The 24,486-nt window shown below is 34.2% G+C and overlaps 1 protein-coding gene across 1 annotated transcript in view; it reads right to left on the bottom strand.

The window, feature by feature from the left end:
- Nucleotides 1–1,073: 1,073 nt before the first annotated feature.
- The window catches only part of LOC113119668 (protein phosphatase 1 regulatory subunit 1B-like), a 39,683-nt gene continuing 16,270 nt past the window's right edge, over nt 1,074–24,486 (bottom strand). The window contains exons 3-7 of the mRNA XM_026289288.1: nt 22,051–22,284; nt 5,981–6,064; nt 5,013–5,088; nt 3,692–3,811; nt 1,074–2,682 (exon numbers count right to left, since the gene is read on the bottom strand). Coding sequence (XP_026145073.1) covers nt 2,534–2,682; nt 3,692–3,811; nt 5,013–5,088; nt 5,981–6,064; nt 22,051–22,230 — 609 coding nt within the window. The 5' untranslated portion in view covers nt 22,231–22,284 and the 3' untranslated portion in view covers nt 1,074–2,533. The remainder of the gene's footprint in view (nt 2,683–3,691; nt 3,812–5,012; nt 5,089–5,980; nt 6,065–22,050; nt 22,285–24,486) is intronic.

Here is a 24,486-nt window from a genome sequence, read left to right as displayed (position 1 = left end):
TCGAGGAGAATTCGCAAACGAGAGCTCGGTTCAGTGTCACTGTCTGTGATCCGCGGCTCTGAGTCTGAGATGCGTGCGCACCGAACAAAGTGTGCGAGTTGAGATTTTCGCGTCTTGTGTTTGAATGATTTAAACTATTTTGAATGTTTAAATTGGAAAGTGGTCAGACTTTAAAACACATGAAAATGATAAGCTTTCGTGACAACACGCAGCAGTGGCCTGTCAGCTGTCCTGATCGTCTTTTTAGGCTAGCATCAGCCAGACGGTTGAGATCGCCGGGGCCCCCCCCCTCGGCCGTGGGCCCCTATAATCGTTACCACCTTTCACCCCACTTGCGATGGCCCTGAGTGAACGGATGACTTCGTTTGCCACCAGAACTAACATCATGTCCTACATAAACTCTTTAGTTCTTCTTAAATATTTTAATAGTCTGATCTAGTTTTACAATTTCCCACCTTCGGAGATACTATTTATGCATCAGGGCATAAATCTCGGGTTTCATTTCCTCTGTCTGCCCCATGTTCCCATTACTCGCCATAAAACACTGATCACTGTATTGTGTGAAGTAGGTCTGTTAGCCAAAAAGCCACAGGGATCTGATGCAAACGTCAGGCTGGGTAAGTTTCCTAATGGTGTGATAGTTAAAGAAGAAGCTGTCGGCGGAGAATCTGAGAAATTGGATTTCTGACTAAAATATGGACCAGCTCTTATGGGAAGTCCACGCCAGATCAGTTTCAGCCCAGATTTTGATAACATCAAAGGCAGAGACGTTCAATATGTGGGATGGAGAACCACTGTGCTGCCATCTGTTTACAACACAAGCTGGAAGCATTCGCCAAAACTTCCCATGCATGCTCGTCTTGGCGGCACTAAACTGAAAATATGCCTTTTTGATTAACATTTTTATTGGTCAGAGTATAAAAATCTTACTTTCTTTCCAAAATGTAAAGTAATGGCACCTCAAACCGAGGTCAAACATGTCCAATTTTGTTCAAAATTTGAAAACTGTGTAATGGAGTTTGCCTTTTTATCATCCAAAAACATGAAAAAGAAGATACTCTTTAACACTTTAATTCAGTGCAAATATGTTTATTGATACAGAGACTTTAACCTAAAACACTTCCATAGTTCTTTTTCTCCGATTTTCTAATGCACATAAATCAAAATCAACAACACGTACCTGCACGAGCTCTGGAGAAATATATATGCATACAAATTTGATTATTTTCAATATAAAGCAGTACGATTTCTTTAAAAAAGCAACACGTGGCTGTTGGCTTTTCATTTTAAACCATCCTCAATCATTTTTAAAAAATAGTTCAAAATTTTTCCCTTAAAAGATTTTTGCTAAAGAAGAGACTTAAAACCTAGGAGAAGTAATAAGTTACCCAGCTAATATTAATGCAAGTTGTTAACTACAGTGATCGGCTGAAATCATTAATGTCTTTCTGATGTACATGAGCGCTGAACTTTCACCCCGAGGCACTGAATTTGGAGGTTTTTTAGTTATCTGTAACCAAATACAGTCATATCAAGAGATGCAAATTCTATTCTGTATGCAAAAAAAAAAGATGTTTATAGCAGCTTTGATCACAATGTCATTGACAAACCACAAATGTATCACAAAGTCAACACTGCAGGAATGTGTTATTCACAGTCAGCCACGATTAGTTGCATGATCTCCCAAAACAGTGAGATAAAGCAAAATAGTTTTTGTGATATCAACACGGTCCACTCCATGTAAAAACAAAACCGCCTTTATTGGAATACCGATATAACTGATATAATAATATTGTTTTTTTAGAAGTACTTTTTGCCAACACCTATCAACGGTGAATTTAGATATTTGTAATTATTTCTTTTTTCATGTATAAATATTCAAATATAATTATATCTGTAATTCTAAAAATTTTTTTTTGTTGTTTCTGCTAAATTCTCTCCAGTTCGAAGTGCAGACCAAATGCTAGGATGTTGCAGATGGTTTAACAAATATTAATGCTGCTAAATACTTAGATATTGAGCCTTTCCATGTGCTCTGGGATTATTGTTTTTGGCAAATGATTTCATGGGAATCAGTATAATAATTCTCTGTACTCCAGATGGCAGTGTAGGCCCAAAGAAACACACTGATCGCAGAACACACTGCAACTTAAAACACACACACACACACACACACAACAGAAACATTTCTCAACACTTTACATTCATACTGCGCTGCTCATAGAACTAAACATTTGTACTTTATCTTTTTGTTGTTCGATTGTATGCAGGGATGATATTAGATTACTGCTGATGGATTTAACTTTATGTATATCTATTTCGTGGCAATGTCGGGGTGAATTCATCTTTGGACCACTTTAAAATTCCAGTCTTTCAGAGTTTATTTTAAGTCTCTTTTTGTCTCTGATTACTAAAGACAGCCGTTTTTATCAAGTGATGGAATTATGGACAGACAGTTAACAATAAACAGTAATTCTGATCTCCAAACCAGGTTCTGCATTTTGAAAAAATCTCTAAAGTTCCTCAAACTTTGTCAGTCCACATTTCTGCACTCATCCTCTGCCATAGTTTCTGCTTCTACTTCCTCCTCCTCCTCCTCCTCTTCTTCATCGGTTGGTGCCGTGGCTCCTGCCTTTCTCATGCCGGGCTGGTGTTCTGCCATACCCCTTTGCACCTGTGAATCTTTAAAATGAGCATTTATTAAGTAAAATATGGAATCAACAGATAAGCTCATTTCTGCTCGGCTGAAGGTTTTTTTTTCTTTTTTTTGGAACATTAGTTCTGGTACGAGAGAGTAGCACAGTATAAGAAAATGATGTTTCAATGACAAAGACTACATATACTTTATCAGCACTTAAATAAAACAATAATACAGAGCTATTTTTCATAAAAAGCAGAATTGTGCACTGAAATTTAGTTAAAAAAATATACCCAATAAAAGACTTTTTCACATTTTTAAAACTTAAACTAACAAGTCTTTAAAAACCCAAAGTCCACCTACAATTGCATAAGAAACAGTGATAATAGTGTCTAAATGTGTGCCTACAATATATTTCTCAGAAAACTGGGTTACACTTTATTTTAAGGTGTCCTTGTTACAGTGTAATTATACATTTATAGACTGAGTAATATTAACTACATGCATTTACTATATGGATAGGGTTTGGCTTAAGGTTACGTGCATGTAATTATGCATAATTTATTGGTATTGTGATAGTAAGTTCATGTAATGTGTAAAAAGGACACCTTAAAATAAAGTGTTGCTAAAAATCTTTATCTCTTACTACTGATATAATTAACAGAATACTGTAACAGTTCACATGATTTGGTTTTGTTGTTTTATCACTGCATCATTCAATAAAAATGCTATAAAAATAAAAGAATAAAACATTTAATTTATCACCATTAACTTTTGATGTTATTAAATGCATTTATTATGAATGCATAATTAATTTTCTTTCCATTTACCACTTTAAAACTACTAGTTATAGCAGTAGAAAGTATTCAATAATATTAATTTAATATAATATTTGAGAAAGTGTGAATATAAGTTTCTCTTACTACTGTTTTTGCATGGCTGATGTGAACATTTGGCAGTAACCTTTTCAAATGAAATGATAAAAACAAGGAAATACGGACAATGTAACATGCATGTGGAGAGGGTTCATCTGTGATGTGATATTAAGATTACCAGGTGTGCAGGATGAGGGAAGCTCCTCCCCCCCTCTCTGAATAGGCTCCTCCCCTTCCTCTTCTACATGAGGATACACACCTAATTTCTGCATTTGAGCTTCAGCCATCTGCTGCACGGCTATAAACACACGACCACAAGCACACACAGGGGGATTCACAAATCAGGGATCATCGAACCACAAGGGACAAACACAGGAACAAACACAAACACACACAGATAAAGAGGGATGGGTCGGTTTACTTTTTTAGCAAAACTTCTGCACTGTGCCGACCAGAAAGGGTTTAATTTCTGCTACAATGATGGGACTTGTATGGACAGGATACACCACTGGTCTTTTTACAAATAGAAGATTCACAAAACAGACAAAACACACATTCAGAGACAATATCACAGAATTTCCCCTTCTTTTGATTTCACGCATTAAAGGAGAAAAAACTTTTTCCTTTGGTTTCTGCCATAGAATAAAAAAATGATATAAAAATAAAGGTAATTTTGATTATTTTGTCGCACAATTCTGTGAAAAATGTGAGAATTCCAATATAGAATTCCCTCAGAATTCTGAGTTTACATCTTACAATTCTTTCTCATCATGGGAAAAAATGACAATGTAATTGTACATTAAAATGTAATCCCTATTTTTTTTTCCACTCACATTCTTTTGTCATGAAATTGCAAGTTTATATCTCAATTCTGATTTTTTTTCTCCTTGGAATTGTGAGTTAATGAGATAATTCACAACTACCTTTTATTTTTATCCCGCAGTGAAAACAAGCTTCTACAGTTTCTCATATCATTTTAAGATAAATAAATGGATCTAATGAGACAATTAAGGAATATTAGAAAAGCGGTAGTGCATGCCAAACTCAATATCAACTTGATATCAAATTGAATATTCTATAATCAATAAGTTACAGCCAGTTATTTTGTTTATTTTTGCTCTGTCAATGAAATTGAAACCAAAGATGAAAACAACAGAACCGTTATGTTGACAATCTAGTAATCTTGATTGTCACAATCTTTGTAGTGCATCGGTCTGATGGTGAACATTTCTGATGGACGTCTGTCCTCTAAAAGTGTGTGTTTGCAGCTGTATGCTATCTGCTGTAATCCAGGATGATCCAGAGCAGCACAGACTCACACCCATCACAGCTGTCACCATCTCTAATCTCACACACACGCATGGTAAAATGGGAAAAACAGACTTCAGCTTGGGAGAGCTTTTAAACCCAGGGCCGGCACAGTGCAGAAAAGTCTTCAGAAACAATGATTCAGAACAATACACAGAGTACACTTCACAGGCAAAACTACAGGCTTTTACCTTTTAATGATGGGGGCTGGTAGATATTTGGATTGATTCGTTTTGGCTTGAGGACACCATTTTCTCCTACAACCCACTGAAGATAGCATATATGTTAAATGTACATATGATATTACACACACACACACACACACACACACACACACACACACACACACACAGACACCTCAACTGATTTTACATTAGACATCAAGTGTCAACCATACACAATTATTTTAATATATAAAAATCCTTTAAATCATACATGCAGTATATAATATCAAATATCATAATATAATTAAGTATATACAGGTCAAACATTATGCAAAATCATATATTATTATAATATAAATTAATAATTACATGTATATACTTGTACAATTAATTAATATTCCTATTCAACTTAACAGTACAATTTTAGAATCATTGATGTGCTACAATAGGTTTTGTTACTATTTAGAATTAGATTTTCTTTATTTTCCGTTTCATTTTATTTACATTTGAGAGTTTTAGTGATTCTGTTGTTTTTGTCATTTTTTTTAAATGTCTATATAGTCTAAGTTTGTAGTTTATTTAGTTTTAGCAATTTTATTAATTCAACAAAAAAAGAAATTAATGTTTATATTATTTCAAGTAAGAAAAAGTTTTATAGTATTATTTAACGATTATAACCCTGATAGAAATATTTAAAATTTTCAGGTAAATATCGCAAATGGATAAACAACAGCAAGAACAAATCTTGAAATTCAGAAAAATGCACTGGTTTTACTGTATTATTTAGCATGTATCATAGAGATACAACAGTATATGTAAATAATCTATAATATTATCACTGTATAATCACTCGGCCACAGTATGTTTTTTTTTTGTAAGGGATATACACAATAAAGCTATACATAATTTCAACATTTGCTCATTCATTCATCTTTTACATGCAAATATATTATGAATGTAGTTTAACCTCCAGAACTGAGGTGGCAGTGTGGTACCTGATGGGTGGAGATGTCATCCTCAGGAGATGTTTGGTCTGCTACTCTGAACAAAGTGGCAGGTGTGGGTCTTCGTCGTCGAATCTGAAAGACAAGTAGTGGAGAATCGTTAACGGGGAAAAAAATCTAAGAAAATCAGTGAGAAGCCAGTACACCTTTACTCACAGTGATTAACAGAAATTACATGGTCAGTCCTCCTGCAACATAATACATTTTACAACATCTTTGCTAGTGACAAAAGTTTGTTATTTGACTTATCTTATTACTTTTAAGTGAACCATTCTCTATTTGTTTACTTTACATTTGTATTTATTTGCCATTAATTTCTCCGACAGTCTATAACAACACCCTGCAATATCCCTATTTGGGAAACCCGGTTCTAGATGTTGACTTTAATGAGGACATTTTGAATATATGTCATTGCACGTGTGACAGCTTGGCCAAAAATGTGAATTAGAGAATTGTATCCGAAGCCTCACTCCACTCAAACCCGTCCCTGAACAGAAAACATTCATACAAATCTGCCTGATATCAATTGCACAAGGACACAAATGGAAAAAGTGACTCTAGAGCACAACGACGCTCAAAAGTACACAAAGAACTGACTGACTAATGATCTCAAGAAAATAGCTCTTCCTCAACTAATCTCCTAGTCGAACTCTGCCAGGTAAACAATCCCACATCATGGCAAAATCCTGACTGAAACCTCACAATTCTTAACTGAGAGTTCACTAAAAGAGAATAGGAGAATAGTTAGTGACCTTCACAGTTTGGCCCAAGACAGATTTCCCTCCAGGTACAATAATGTATTTTTCTGTTTTAATCACAATTGATAATTGCAGATAAATGCATTTTCACAAATCAATTGTCAAACTTATTTGAAAATGAGACAACCAGTCAATAACTTTGATCCCAAACTATACCCAAGTGATTTGAGCTCTGATCAAAAGAGAACGTCTTTCACAAAAGAGCACCTGATTAGATTTCAGAAAAACCTTGTAGGATTACGCAAGTCTTCCTTTAACACAGCAGTTCTCATCTCCAGCCTTGCAGAGTTTAGCTCCAACCCTAATCAATCACACCTGAACAAGCTAATCAAGGTCTTCTGGATTACTAGAAAGTTACAGGGTAAATTTGATCAAGGTTAGAGCTAAACTCTGTGGGGGTTTTTACACAACACAATTTTCAACTAAAAACATTTTCATGCATTATTGCCATTCCTTTCCACAACTTGGGGGCCTAAAAATGCAAACTTTTGAAAAAAGAAAAGTGCAATTTGTCATCTCTGTGCAAACTACAAAAACGCAAATTTGTGGAAATGGTGATGTAATGCACATTACATTTTCAGTCTATAGGCATATGTGTGTATGTGTGCGGACATGTAGTGTTTGTATACAAAGTGATATCGCCAACTACTGGCCAGGCATGCATAATAGTGTTTTTAGTGATTTTCATGGATCCGTGTTTGTAAGCACATTTTTTTTTTGCTTAAAAGAACAATGTTTCTTAGTGTATAGAACATTTTAATAATCTAAAGAGTCTTTTTGAGGAATGATAAGATTCCAAGGTTTTTCATGTTATTTTAAAAAAAAAAAAAAATTTTTATTACAGAGAAACATATGGTTTTTGAATAACTAAATTATAAAATGTTCTTTGAATACCTTGCTAACAATAGCAGGCTAAAAGCATAAGATCCCACCCTCCCTGCAAAGCCACACCTCCTGCAAAACACACGAATGTGATCTTATTCACCGGCGATAAAAACATTACAGTACAAAGTGCATAATATTACAATGCTAACACCTTCCATTCTCAGTCGGTCTGCAGTAGCGTAATGGAACGCACTGATGACGTACCATGTCTGCATGAACAAGATGTGTCAATGTATGCGAAAACATACATTGACAGGCAGGTTAGCACAGCCTATCGTAGCCCTCGGACCGAGGGGTATGATTGGACAAACATTTTATGCCCCTACACCTTCCACAGATGATATAAATACATTTAGACCACTTAACTCAGTGATTGATTGCTATGGGGATGTGACTTTAAACCAGCTTAAATTTTTTTTTTTTAAACCAAATCATCTACCCTGCTTTTAAAAAAGTTCTGCAGTGGAATCTAATTCAAACATTTGCTGTAGATAAAGCTTTTTTTACATAATGAAAAACACTGAATAAGAGTAAACTTCTTAGTGTTACCAACAAGCTCTCCAAATAAAAGACAATAAATAATTGTAGCCCTTTTAAATATCCCACAGGCCACCTGGATGTTCTTCAGCAGCACTGGAGCAGAGTTCACAGTGCTCTGGAGGAAGCAAAGTGTTCTTTGGCAAATCCTCCTCCACAATACGAGTGGGTAAGGGTGAAACAGAAACACAGTCAAACAGCTTTTGTGTTGTTTGCTACAACTAACTTTGATGAGGTTCAGAGCACTTTTTTGCTTTTTGAAGCCAATCATGCAGAAATACAGATAGTTATTTCTCAGAACTCCATGCAGTCTAAAGAAAAGAAAAGAACATTCTTTCCCAGATGTTCTTTCACATATGCCATGTATACACATAATTGCTAACTGACATAAAACATTGTCTCCCATCTCAAAAAAAAAAAAAAAAAAAAAAAAACTTTTCCATCTCCAGCCCTTTTTCACTCTTGGATGTGCTCTCAAAACAAACCTGTCATGCATGTGTTCCTTCAACATTCAATATTTCCTGCAGTCTTAGACAACACAGTTCTTCTATTCACTGACCGTCTGATGCATATTACAAACTAAACTCTAGTCCAGCCAGCTGACTTAACACAAATTCCAAGAGTATCAGTCTGTCTGGAGACAAGGTTATATTTATAAAGTCTTGGGGTTGATAAAACCAGCACTTTTGAAGAGGAAATTATCACTGATTTTGCCAAAGTATTATCTGATGCAAAGCAATATTCACATATTCATGATTTTGTTCTCTACAAAAACCTGTGATGATTAGCAGTTTAATGCATGAGTGTGATGCACTGACAACCACAAAGCAACAAGCTGAAACCACTTAGAAAACCCCTAGAAACCACAGTGACACACTAAAATCAACAGCTCTCTCTCCACCTTCAATACCACGACTTAGGTGCCCTTGAGCAAGGCATCGAACCCCCAACTGCTCCCCGGGCGCCGCAGCATAAATGGCTGCCCACTGCTCCGGGTGTGTGCTCACAGTGTGTGTGTGTTCACTGCTTTGTGTGTGTGCATTTCGGATGGGTTAAATGCAGAGCAAATTCTGCAAATTCTGAGTATGGGTCACCATACTTGGCTGAATGTCACTTCACTTCACTTCACGCAAGTGTATAACACAGTAAATCCAATTAGAACACCCTAGCAACTGCATAAAATAAAGCAACTTAGAACACCCTAGCAACTGCATAACACAAAGCCAATTAGAACACCCTAGCAACTGCATAAAACATTAAAACACCCTAGCAACTGCATAACACAGTAAAGCCAATTAGAACACCCTAGCAACTGTATAACACATTAAAACACCCTAGCAACTGCATAACACAGTAAAGCCAATTAGAACACCCTAGCAACTGTATAACACATTAAAACAACCTAGCAACTGCATAACACAAAGCAACTTAGAACACCCTAGCAACTGCATAACACATTTATACCACTTAAAATACCCTAGCAACTGCATAACACATTAAAACACCCTAGCAACTGCATAACACAAAGCAACTTAGAACACCCTAGCAACTGCATAAAACACTAAAATCACTTAAAATACCCTAGCAACTGCATAACAAATTAAAACACCCTAGCAACTGCATAATACAAAGCAACTTAGAACACCCTAGCAACTGCATAAAACACTAAAATCACATAAATTCCCTAGCAACTGCATAACACATTAAAACACCCTAGCAACTGCATAACACAAAGCATCTTAGAACACCCTAGCAACTGCATAACACATTAAAACCACTTAAAATACCCTAGCAACTGCATAACCACACATTAGAATCACCCAGAACACCCTAGTAACCGCATAACACAAAGTCACTTAGAACATCTTAGAAACCAAATAAATTAAAAACCCTTAAAAGAGCCTAGAAACCACATAGTCACACATCAGAAACACTCAGAACACCATAGCAACCGCATAACATATTAAAGCCACTTAGAACACTCTAGCAACCACATAAAATATTAAAACCCTCTCAGAAGAACACCCTAGCAAAAATGCAGCCAAAAAAAATAAAATAAAAAAATAAAACCTTAGCAGCTACCTAGCAACATATTTGCAGTTATCATGGCAGCAACACCACTCACATTTACTTGAGGAAAGTACAAACTTCCAGTTTATATAGTTCTTTAAGTTGATGTTTTGTCTTTTTGTGGTTGACAGTCATTTTATCCTAAAAACGATCAAGTTCTTATGCTCTGACTCAAGTCACACCTAATGTTAAGTACCCAAATCGGTAACACTTTATAATAACTGCATGCTATTAATCATTAGTTTAGCATTAGGAAACAGTTAATTCATCATTTATAAAGCATTAATAGACATTTATAAGCAGTTTATAAATACAGATATAAATGCTTTATACCTGATTTAAAAGCATATCTATAATGTATTTAATAATAGTTTTTTCATACTTTATTGATGATCAATTTATCATTTCTAAATTAAGAATAACATTATTTACACACCAGTTATTAAGGAGTTGTCTGTGGTTAATAAGATCACTTAGAAATTGTAAGTAAATGATTAATAAACTATTTAAATGTGCATTCATACATCTTTTTATTCAGACATATAGTAATAGTTACTTATAGTGTTATTAAATGGTTTATTAACATGTATTTCTTCTGTAATTCAGGGTTAATTCAGGTAGTTATAAAACATATGTAGTTGTTAGTTAACTATTTTTGTGAGCTCATCTTAAGTGAGGACTATTTATGCCTTGTAAAGCTTTTACAAATGAGATTTAAAGGCTTTTAATATTTCTATGTTCTGTGTCACTGTGTTGTGTTTGTTTCTGTTTTTTTGTTTAAAAGATAACTGAGCCTTTAAACATCCTTTATAAATGCTTTACAAGGCATAACTAGTCCTCACTTTAGATGAGCTCACATAAATAGTTAACTGACCACTACTAAATGATTTAACTACCTTAATTTACTACATTTCTTGTGATCTTATGATGTGATCTCACTGGCAACTCCTAAATAACTGGTTTGTAAATAATGCTATACTTCATTGAGAAATGATAAATTGATCATTAATAAAGTATGAAAATACAATTATTAAACACATTATAGATATGCTTTTAAATCAAGAATAAAGCATTTATATCTGTATTTATAAACTGCTTATTACTGTTAATATTACTGTGCTTATTAATGCTTAATAAATTATGAATTATCTGTTTACTAATGCTTAATTAATGATTAATAGTGTGCAGCTATTATAAAGTGTTACCCACAAATCACATTACCGTACAGAGGAAAAGACAAAATCGGCTACATCTTTGTACACGTAAAATAACTAGAGCACTCCAAATCTTTCCTGGCTTTTGGTGACTCTCTTTACACAAGGTGCAGACATGTTAAATTCATTAACAAAACAGCTGTTATGAAGACAGGCTAACAGCATTTTCTACGCAAGCAGCAAGTCCTGTGTTCCAGATGGATTTGCCATTATGATATTATGAGTCCTCCTTTCCCTCAGGTTCTGTTAAATATTTGTGCTTTACTCTTACACAAACGGTTACAACATTTTTCGCATTGCAGACTAGAAACGCTCATGGTTTAGAGACAAAAAATAAATTGCAAGCAACAACCTAGCTGCTCAGAGATGTACATAATAATTACAGTAAACCGAGCGACAATTATCTGAATAATATTTGAATAATATATTAAATGAGTGACATTTATTTGAATAATATATAAAATATAATCAAATACATTTTAATAAATCTAAAATATATATAGACAATGTTGACTTTATATATAAAGATATATATATATACTCTATACACTTTATTAAATACAGTGTGTGTGTGTGTGTGTCATATATATATATATATATATACACATACACACACACACACACACACACACACACACACACACACAAATATTTTTCTCTAATCCATGGCTCAAATTACTGTAATCTATATATTTATTATTTTTTATCACCAAGCAATGTTGCAATATGATTAAATTGCTCGGACATACACATCCTCAACACACACACATTTCAGCATGAACTGAGCAGTGAATCTGATGCTGTCTGTCCCTGTGGATAGACTTAGAGAATAAAATCAGAGTCCTTGCTCATTTCTGTTTACAACACACACAGCACCAAATGTTACCTCGTGACGTCAGCGAGTCTGTGTGTGTGTGTAGACAGTGGATTAACTGTAAAATCCAGAGTCTAGCAACTTTTTACTCAGTGTTTTTTCACTCATGTCCCAGAAGGCCGTATTTCTCTGCAACTCTTCAGAAGATTTCCAGTCACCGGCTGTGGAGCGCAGCTTGACCATTGTGAGATTTCAATGACAGTTTTGCACTGCTGAAATTACATAATCTCACTCTCTGGCACTGTCATCACCTCTTCATAATACAAGCTGGCACCATCGCCTTATGTAATATATTATGTGCCCTTTTGCTTTTAGATTCAAGCTATATTTAGAGTCTGAGGCCATATTGGAAATCGGAGATTTAAAATGTAGTTCAAATCTGAAAATCTAAAATTTCTGCACAGTGTCTGGCTACGTGAATCACTCTCAAATCTGGAAACAATGAGCATTATAAATTATGTTTATGTGCCGTTGTCAGTAATGCAAAACGGAAATACTACAACAAATTCATAAAATGTAAATGTATTTTTGTCAACTCACTCAAATCATTATATTATCATTTATAATTAAAAACCTATAAAATAAAAATCTACATCCAATCTGTTATAAAAACAAATTAAATCTATACTCATTAATATCAAATGAAATCTATATCCAATCTGGTATGGAATTGAAAACAAAAATCTGCATATGTTCTATTGTAAATTTTTGAAAATTATTATCATTAAAAAAAAAATCAAATCTACATACTATCTAGATTAAATAAAAGCTACACCTATTCTATTATACATTAAGATATAGTTTATTAAATCTGTTATACAAAATATGATAAAAAATAATAATACAATTAAAAAAAACCTACATCCAGTTTATCATCAAAAAAAAAAAATCTAAATCTATTATGAATTAAAATTAATAAAATACAAATGTTTGCTCAATTTGTAAATGCTTTTATCCAAAGCAACTTGCATTCCACTTTTATAGGGACAGTCCCCCTTGAGTGACCTGAGGTCAAAGACTGAAAGTTCACTGCTGATAGAAAGCAAACCAAACCAACACGCTCATGCCCATCCTATGCTGCAACCACCCACCGCACTACACCATGAATGACAGATCTCACAGGCTAACCCAAAACCAACAAATAAAAGCAATGTATCAGTGCTTCAAACTGCCTAAAAATAAAAAAATAAATAAAAAAATGGCAGTGTGTGGAACTCAACAACATGTCACAGTCAGTCAATAGAGCTTCAGCTGTATTGGACCCAGAACATTCCTCTAGTTGATCAATACTTTACTGTCTTTCTAATCTAGAAGCAGCAGGAGCTGTTTAGTCTAGTGGCTTGTGTGATGATGACCCTGTGCATTTTTAGGTCATAGATAAACAGACAGTAATCAATGAACCCCTAAGTGTCCTTTAGGTAAATACTCTCACAATGTCTGACAGCTCTTATAGCAATCTATAGTGCCTTAGGATTAGAGAGCACAATAATATAGTGACATTTACCTTTGGGGAGATTAATCATATGAGAAACGATAATCCTGATGTCATTCTTTCTAGAATCACTGGCTTAAATGTATAGCAGCAAATCAGCGAATCAGAATGATTTCTGAAGGATCATGTGACCCTGAAGACTGCTGTTATGATGCTGAAAATACAGCTTTGCATCACAGGAATAATCAAATTTTAAAATTGTTGATATATTTCACAATATTACTATTTTACTATAAATAAACGCAGCCTTGGAATGTGTTAGAAGCTTCTTACAAAGCCTTTAAAACTAAAATGGTAGTATCCTGTAGTTTAAAGGAGTTCAGTAAAACACTGGCTCACATTTATATGTGCTTGTATTAGATGTTTCCTGGAGCAGTGTTTGTCTTCACTAAATCGCTCTTATATAAACCACTCTTCTCATTGTTTTTTCCTGTTTACTTGAACTCATAGTTGCCACAATGAAGTGCATCGTCTTTTCACTGTGTGATGCACATAAAATGATATCAAGTGTATTTTGGCCTAGATGAGTGTAACTTGAGGCACAAACTCATTTTTCGGTCATATAAAGTAGTTAAGATCTAAAGTGGATCAAAACCAAAAGTTTTCCCAATACCAAAATGCATTCTTTTCTTAGGACAACTTTTCTGATCCACTTCAAATGTTGACTACTGTATTTCATATGTCTTATAAGGGAGACCAGGTCTAGTTTTCACACTTTTTACTTCATTGCCTTAAAGTCTTGACTACAGCAAAACTGTTAAACTTTTCCACCATTACTGACAAGGAAAAAATACAATTCATAAAACCCAATAGCAGGGCATGTTGTCAATGACAATTTCCCCATGTGACCGCATCACAAATAAAACAAGGTGTTAATTTTTCCATTTATCCAACTTTTTGTGTGTATGTGTGTAACAGACATTCATTTTAGCGTCATAATGAAATTCAGATCTAGGATGATGAAGTTCCCTGGGTGTTTTATCTCCTTTGGGACATCTAAAGTTAAACTGTGCTGCCATATATATATATATATATATATATATATATATATATATATATATATATATATATATAGAATCCATAGTCTGGATCAGCGTCGGCTGTACTTCATCTAGTGTGTACCTTAAATAAGATAAAGGTGAATAGGTGAAGAAATGAAACGGGTTACTAGTTCACATCTCAATGTCTTCAGTGATCTCTGTTCTTCAGAGGTCCTTGTTACAAAAGTAGCTGAAGGTTTCGCAGGCAATTATAAAAACTAGGACGGAGAAGTAGCAACCCTGATTTCTGTTACAATATGAAGTTAAGAAGTGGCACGCAATCCTGTCTAAGTCATTTGTGGTGTCCACACAGTGCAAAAATCATTTTCTTTGCATTGTTAGTAACACTTTACAATACAGTTCCATTTGTTAACTATATTTAACATGCGATGTTGCCATCAAACTGCACTTTCCACATGTACAGCTTAAAAAAGATAAAAAAAATAAAATAAAAATAAAGTGGAACTTAGTCATTTTCCAAAACCGCTAAGCAAATATATACAGTTTCAATACATACCACATAGAGACGTCCTGCTGTAGTCGTTGCTGCTGCTGCTCTCGTTCAATTTCAGCCTCGGGATCTGATTCTGTATCATAAATATACGCTGACTCTGACTGTTAGCCATGGTTTGTTTTGGATGATGTTTTTTTCCTCACGGTAATGTCACAGCTTCCACATGTTCTCAACGCAAAAGCCTACTCGCGCTCGTGATTCTTTAGCTCCGCCCACACCTCACGCCTCCAGCCGCTCGTGTTTTTCCGGGAAAAGTCGGTACAGACTATCTTTCTCTTATAAATATAATAAAACTAAAGACTTTTTGTAGTTATGAAGGATGCAGTACTACTCTATAGGTACTCAAGATTAACAGGATATTGAGTGAAAACGAGCATTTCACCCCTCCTTTAACTAATGTAATATTAACAAATGGAACCTTCTGGTAAAAATCTAAAATTACTTGAAAATTTGATGTCTTGAGTTTGTAGAATTTACATTTCTTGTTTTAAGCATTGATCACGAGTCTAATAGATCACAAATACAGTAAAAACAATACTATGGTGGAATATTACAATATAAAATGACTTTTTTATTGGAACATTTTAAAATGCAATTTATTTCTGTGATGCAAAGCTGAATTTTCAGCAGTCATTACTCGATCCTTCAGAAATCATTCTAATATGATGACTTGCTGCTCAAGAAACATTTCTTATCATCATCGATGCTGAAAACGATTGTGATGCTTCTTATTTTTTTAGAAACCGTGATAAACTCACACTGAATAGAAAACAGCATTTATTTGAAATAGAAATCTAACATTATACATTTCTTTACTGTCAATTTTGATGAATGTAATGCTTCCTTGATGATATTTATGGATATATCTGATTAGATACTTAGCTGAATGCATATTTTGGAACCTGGCCGGAAGATTCAGTTAGAAACCAGAGAGGCAGGAAAAAAACTGATTCAGCTCAAGCTGTTCCACAGACGCTGCTGGACTGTTTCCATGAGCCACACAATACGATTAAAGAAGGAGAAGCTGATGTACACATTTTCATATGATGTTGGAAACTACCTTAGATTTCTATTTAAGACAAAATGATCCAATGTTCTTCCTTTCATTGAAGCTCTTTGGATAATTTGAGATCAGGCTAGAGAAGATGATCATTAGGTTTTGTTCATGTAACAGCCGCTGCTCTGCAAGCCATCCATTCATGAAATCTGGCACCAGCAAACACAACACATGCGTCCATCTCAAGAGGAGGCTTAAAGGTCACAACGTCCTTTCCATACAGAACATTACACTTGATGTTAAATGAAGGGTTCATGCAATATTTGACAATTCTGTCACCATTTTCTCACCCTCATGAAGTTTCAAACCTATATGAACAGCCAGATTTGTGAACAAATCATTCAGACCAAATTTGTGAACTTGATTAGTCAAACTCAAAAATTTAAAAAATATATAAAAACTCAAGAAGTGGAGACTATAGTTATTATAGTCAACTACAAATTAAACCTGAAACTAAAGTGTAAATCCAAAAAAAATACTGTATATATATATATATATGTATGTATGTATGTATGTATGTATGTATGTATATACATATATATATATATATACATATATATATACATACATATATATATACATATATATATATACACATATACATATATATATATATATATATATACACATATACATATATATATATATATATATATATATATATATATATATATATATACACATATACATATATTATATACACATATACATATATATATATACACATATACATATATATATATATACACATATACATATATATATATATATATATATATATATATATATACATACATACATACATATATATATATATATACAGTATTGTTCAAAATAATAGCAGTACAATGTGACTAACCAGAATAATCAAGGTTTTTAGTATATTTTTTATTGCTACGTGGCAAACAAGACCCAGCATTCATGATATGCATGCTCTTAAGGCTGTGCAATTGGGCAATTAGTTGAAAGGGGTGTGTTCAAAAAAATAGCAGTGTCTACCTTTGACTGTACAAACTCAAAACTATTTTGTATAAACATTTTTTTTTTCTGGGATTTAGCAATCCTGTGAATCACTAAACTAATATTTAGTTGTATGACCACAGTTTTTTAAAACTGCTTGACATCTGTGTGGCATGGAGTCAACCAACTTCTCAGCTGTTATTCCACTCCATGATTCTTTAACAACATTCCACAATTCATTCACATTTCTTGGTTTGCTTCAGAAACAGCATTTTTGATATCACCCCACAAGTTCTCAATTGGATTAAGGTCTGGAGATTGGGCTGGCCACTCCATAACATTAATTTTGTTGGTTTGGAACCAAGACTTTGCCCATTTACTAGTGTGTTTTGGGTCATTGTCTTGTTGAAACAACCATTTCAAGGGCATGTCCTCTTCAGCATAGGGCAACATGACCTCTTCAAGTATTTTAACATATGCAAACTGATCCATGATCCCTGGTATGCGATAAATAGGCCCAACACCATAGTAGGAGAAACATGCCCATATCATGATGCTTGCACCTCCATGCTTCACTGTCTTCACTGTGTACTGTGGCTTGAATTCAGAGTTTGGGGGTCGTCTCACAAACTGCCTGTGGCCCTTGGACCCAAAAAGAACAATTTTACTCTCATCAGTCCACAAAATGTTCCTCCATTTCTCTTTAGGCCAGTTGATGTGTTCTTTGGCAAATAGTAACCTCTTCTGCACATGCCTTTTTTTTAACAGAGGGACTTTGCGGGGGATTCTTGAAAATAGATTAGCTTCACACAGACGTCTTCTAACTGTCACAGTACTTACAGGTAACTCCAGACTGTCTTCGATCATCCTGGAGGTGATCATTGGCTGAGCCTTTGCCATTCTGGTTATTCTTCTATCCATTTTGATGGTTGTCTTCCGTTTTCTTCCACGTCTCTCTGGTTTTGCTCTCCATTTTAAGGCATTGGAGATCATTTTAGCTGAACAGCCTATCATTTTTTGCACCTCTTTATAGGTTTTCCCCTCTCTAATCAACTTTTTAATCAAAGTACGCTGTTCTTCTGAACAATGTCTTGAACGACCCATTTTCCTCAGCTTTCAAATGCATGTTCAACAAGTGTTGGCTTCATCCTTAAATAGGGGCCACCTGATTCACACCTGTTTCTTCACAAAATGGATGACCTCAGTGATTGAATGCCACACTGCTATTTTTTTGAACACACCCCTTTCAACTAATTCAACTAATTGCCCAATTGCACAGCCTTAAGAGCGTGCATATCATGAATGCTGGGTCTCATTTGTTTTCTGAGAATCTTCTGAACCTACTGGTAACTTGTTTGCCACGTAGCAATAAAAAAATATACGAAAAACCTTGATTATTCTGGTTAGTCACATTGTACTGCTATTATTTTGAACAATACTGTATACACATATACACACATATATATATATATATATATATATACACATATATATATATATATATATATATATATATATACATACATATACACACACATATATATATATACATATACACACACACACACACACATATATATATATACATATACACACACACACACACATATATATATATATATATATACACATATATATATATATAATATATATATATATATATATATACATACATATACACACACATATATATATATACATATACACACACACACACACACATATATATATATACATATACACACACACACACACATATATATATATATATATATATATATATATATATACTAAAATAACAAAAACAAATAAATAAAATTAAAAGGAAAAATGTAAAAATAAAAAGCTGATTCAAGACGATTAATATAGTGCATCCATGATACTAAAAATGGACTGTTTGGAGTGGAGACATTTTACAAATCTTCTCTTTTGGTGTTCCATTACAAAGTCAATTTGGCGAGTAACTAATGCATGTATGTTTATTTTTTTATGAATAATACCTTCACCGAATAAATGTGTTTACATATTTGCTATAGAGTGTAGACGTATCGGGCTTCTTTTCCTCGCACCTCTTTTAACTTGTGTCTCGCGAGGATGATTCGCTGGCCTATCTCTGCAGCAGCACAGTACAGAACAGCTCCCCGACCCACTTTGTTAAGACTAAAATTACAACACAAACAGGACAGGGAACTGGTCCAGGATGACAAACACACACAGTCTTTCATCTGTACTCTCAGAGATCCAGAAAAAAGAAATTCACAGTCGTCCGTGCACATCTTTATCTCAAAAATGCATGTGCAATGCAACTGAAGGCCAAAATCAATGGTGGACTTAGAAACATGCAGATGAACATGGTGCAGTTTACCCACTGCATGCAGAGGCAATAAAAACCACATCCTGGTATCCAGAACATCAACTCACCCCAGTCCAGGTCACACACCGTTTACCATTTCCAGGACAGATTTATAGCCTTAAAACTTCGCTTTTTATGAGCGTGCTCAGTGAGTGTGTAGGGTAAACATAACTCCAGGTCAAATTTGACCCCAACATTAAAAGGAAAATTGAAAAATATTATTTTCATAAATAATATGAAGCCTATTTCTCAGACCATTAAGGTTGTTTTGCATTTTGGCATTACTTTAATGATAAATAAGCACATTTCTTCCAGGATGTCCTTTATTGTCATTAGATTGTCATTTCTGTAACATTTTTTTTATTTTAAAATGGTACTTTTTTTTAAATTATTAATATTAAAATAGCATGAATAACAAGTTATATACTTTTTTGTAATTTCCCTTACTTTCATTTGACTCCCTTTAGTATTGTAACAGAACTTATTTTTTAATCTTCATTTTAAAGTGCCACTATTATGAATTTTTAAAATGACCTTCCATGCAGTTTGTAACAAATGAATGAAAACATCCTGCTAAGTATTAAATCTGAAAGTGCTCCATACAAAGTTATTGTCTCTCAACAGAAAGTTGACTCTGAATCATTGAAACGAGTCGTTCTTAAAGGGATCCCTGGGAATGAAGACTTGTATAGCTTAATGTATAAATGTAGTGGAAAACCCTTTAAAGATTTGTTATTAAAAAAAAAAAATCACATAGTTTTATACATATTTTGGACTTTGGGGCCCCATTATTCTGATGACGGAAAATGAATGAAAAAAACTACCTGTGAGCTACCCGTTACAGTTAAATCAGAATAGACAACTCAGAAAATAAAATACTGATATGATGACTACAGCTACTGAAAGAGTACTGAAACATCCTAACAGGATGGCATAGCATTTCTTATCTCAGCCATTTGTAAGCTGTTTCAGTAGCTGTGGTCCACTAGAAACCTCTAAGGTATCAGGGCTGAAGTGGAGATAAAAAAAAGCGGGTCTTTAGGAAGTGTTATTCGTCCACATGCATCTTCCCATTCTTTTCTCCTCTTTTTATCGCTAGGAAATCAGTGAAGTCTTATATTGCTTCTCTTGTTGTAGTATAATATCAGTATTTAATTTTCTTGAAATGTGTATTCGGAGCTGTGTTGTGGTAAAAAGTGTCAGAAGCTCGCCGATTTCAACCATTTGACGTCATCAACGCAGAATGTACTGTGCACATAAAATAATGGTGTAAAAAACGATGTCAATTTTTTTAAACAACACACATCTTTCATGGGTTTTCTATTAGATATTTCAATAAGAAACATAATTTATATCAAGCTATAATTGTCTTAATACCCGGGGATACCTTTAAAACAAACCCCAAGCCATTTCATGTTGACGTCAACATATTACCCGCCCACTTTGTCTTTTAGCATTGGTCTGGATGAAAATGCTAATTCATTCTTTGCCACTAGATGACACTTTTGGGGCGGTAAACATAGCAGTTTCTAAATGCTGCTTTATTACAGGCATGATGAAATAAAAGTGAGACCAACAGAACCAATCACTGCATATTAGCTTCAAGCAAAGGAGGGATTTTGAAAAATTAATCATTCAACTAATTGGTTGGGAGTCGTTGAGCAAATAAGGTAAAAATAAATGCATATTTAGAGACAATGAAAGTGTTTTTTTTTTACCTTGCATGCATGTCAACCTGCTTTTGAGGACTCCCAAAACCAAAATGTAACCTTTCATTACCCATAGGGGAACTTTAAACATTCGATTTTTAAAAAGATTTTTAACAATTTTTTTTTAAATAAAACATCATACATAGAATAGCATACACAAGTAATACATTTGTATTGTAAGTTGTGCATTTGTATTTTTTGTCATTTCAATTATACTCATTAGATTCTAATTCATGTAACATTAAAAAAATATTTTTGACATTTGTATTTTTTTTACAATTAAAATAGCATAAATAAAATAACTACAATACAAATGAAAATATATAAATGTATTTTACATTAGAGTAATTCCATTTTTATTTTTGCACCAAATTCATGAAAATGTCCCACTATAATTTTTTTTAAGAACTAAAATTAAGCCTCATCTGTTTTAAGTAAATCTGCTAATTTTCAGGTCTCATCATGCACGCTAACACTTCAAAGTGACTTTAAACCGCTTCACCAGGATAGCTCAGGGCCCAAAAGGGTCATTTCTACCAGTCAGCGTGTGTGTGTGTGTGTGTGTGTGTGTGTGTGTGTGTGTGTGTGAAAGTCATACCATCTCAACCTGCCGAGGGTCCAGCTGAGTTGGTTCTGTTGGTGGGACGGCGAACTGGATTTTCCTCCTTTCTTTGGGTTCCACGGGGCCCTCTGAGGGACTTGAGGGATCCATGATGTACTTTCGTCCTCTGTCAGTCTCACAAATATCCCTGGAATCTTCCTTTGCCTGTCTCAACATACATAAGCACACACTCACACACACACACGTGGCGTCCTCCAGGCAGCTTTCTTCCTCTCTCCTCAACTCTTCTCTGATTTGTCTCTCTGTTGATCCTCTCAGATATGCCAGCGGCCTCTTTTTTCCTTTCTCTTATCAGTGTGACCTCTGGTTTTCTCCCTCTCACAGTGTTTGGAGTCGATGTGGGAGTCCTTATATCAGCCGGAGGACGGAGAGGGGCGGAGCTCAGAGAGAGGATGGTACACTTGTGTGTTTTAGGGGGGTGTGCTGATTTCTAATCAGAAAAAAAGAGATAATCTCATCCAGCTGGCTGAGCCTCTTTTGGCCTCTATTTGTGAATAGAAGATTAACAAAGAGCAAGAGACATATAGAGAGAAGGCAATGATTCATGTCAGCAACCAGTTTCAATGTATACTTCAGTGTTTGAGATTCTAAAGAGCTGTTGATGCTGACAGTCATCAGGAGTGACACTGATTTGATGCTTAATACTGCATCAATAACTTGTCCAACTACAGTGGCTCCGACTTAAAGAGATAGTACACCAAAAAATGTAAATCCTTTCATCATTTACATGTCACCCTAACACTGTATGACTTGCTTTCTCTGTATTCTGTAACACAAAAGATGATTACTTGGATGATGTTTAATACAATGTCAACCCGTTTTTTAAAAGTGACAAGTTTCTACATGCCCTTTTGACAAACATATGTGTAAAAATGCATCTGCATTAAAACACATTTTAAATAATGTTTGGCATGTTGTGATTATAACAGACGGTTTTCAAATTCTGCATACGTTTTAAAATCAGGAATCATTCAATGTTGTTATTGTAAAACAAAAATGATTAATTGAAATAAAGCATAAAAATGACAAATTAAATAACTAAAAATATACATTTTAACATTTTAAAAGATAAACATCAAGACATTTAGAAAAACAGTGTTGCTTAAACTTATAATAAAAATGAAACCCGAAAATATAAAATGAAAAGCTGGTTAAAAACTTAATAAATACCATAAAAAAATGTAAATTAAATACTAAAACAGCAGTGGACAATTAAGCAACTGAAGCAACACTTGAATGGTTTTGTGACGCAAATGCACACCTGGGCAAGTTACATAAATAAAGCCATTATGTTGAGACTGTGCCTTAAGAACTATAGTATGACTAACTAGCAGTTAACCAAACAGAAGTCAGGCTGTTCAGTTTCAAATTAAACCAATCTAGGCTATGTTTTTATATAACTGACTTTAAAAGTTGTGAACGGTCTTAAACTTGTGAGACTACTGGTGTCTTTCCTTCAACAATAGTAAAAGAACAATCCTTTTAAGTTATATGTGCAGAAGTTGCACAATCAGGACACATTCCTCTCTCAACAATGACACTCGTGTCCACTGCACAGGAGACTTACTAGCGACACCTAATGGATAAAACAGGAAGTTAATAGGAAATAATGACCAAAACATTTTATACAGCACATAAAATTTGACCTGTAAACAGAGGATGAGCGGGTAAATTCCACTGAAAGAACATCCAGATCACATTTACCCTTAAGATTTTGTTTGAGATAAACATTATTTAAGCACTCAAACATCAAATAAATCTAAAAGTTTCCGCTTTGCCCGTCTGGTCTATTTCAGCATGAGAGTTCATATGAGAGCTGAAATTTAGCGGAGCACCAAAAATAGTGAGTGAAAATGGCTTCAATCAAACTGTCGTCAGCAACTTGATCTCTTATTTGAGACGAAAGGAAACGAGTGAAACTCACTCACTGCTACAACATTTCAGCCAGGATTTTAGCACTGTATCTGGATATGAACTGGCTATACATTAAATATACAGTTAAATATTAACAGAAGCTTTAAATAGAATTGGTTTTACATTCTCACCAAAATAAAAAGCATACAAATATATCCCATATACTATAATTCTGAAACAATGTAAATATTTCATGGTCCAAGGGCGCAATAAATTGGTCAATAGCAGGTAAAAGACATGCACTGATACAAAAGATCACAAATAACTGCTGTTCTTTAAAAAACAACAACAACAAACCATTTAATTAGCATTAGTTCTAATAAATAAATTAGAATTGATTAAAACAAACTCCTTGATATCAAACTTCTTATAAAATTTTTAGTTTACACAATACATGTATATGTATATTTATGTATAAATTCTCACACACACACATACACAGTAAGTTTTGAAAATATTTACATGTATATATTTAGTTTATATATAGATATATTTAAG

This window comes from Carassius auratus, chromosome 19 (genome assembly GCF_003368295.1).
Source record: "Carassius auratus strain Wakin chromosome 19, ASM336829v1, whole genome shotgun sequence".
Classification (NCBI taxonomy): domain Eukaryota; kingdom Metazoa; phylum Chordata; class Actinopteri; order Cypriniformes; family Cyprinidae; genus Carassius; species Carassius auratus.
This window is presented reverse-complemented; position numbering and strand designations above follow the sequence as displayed.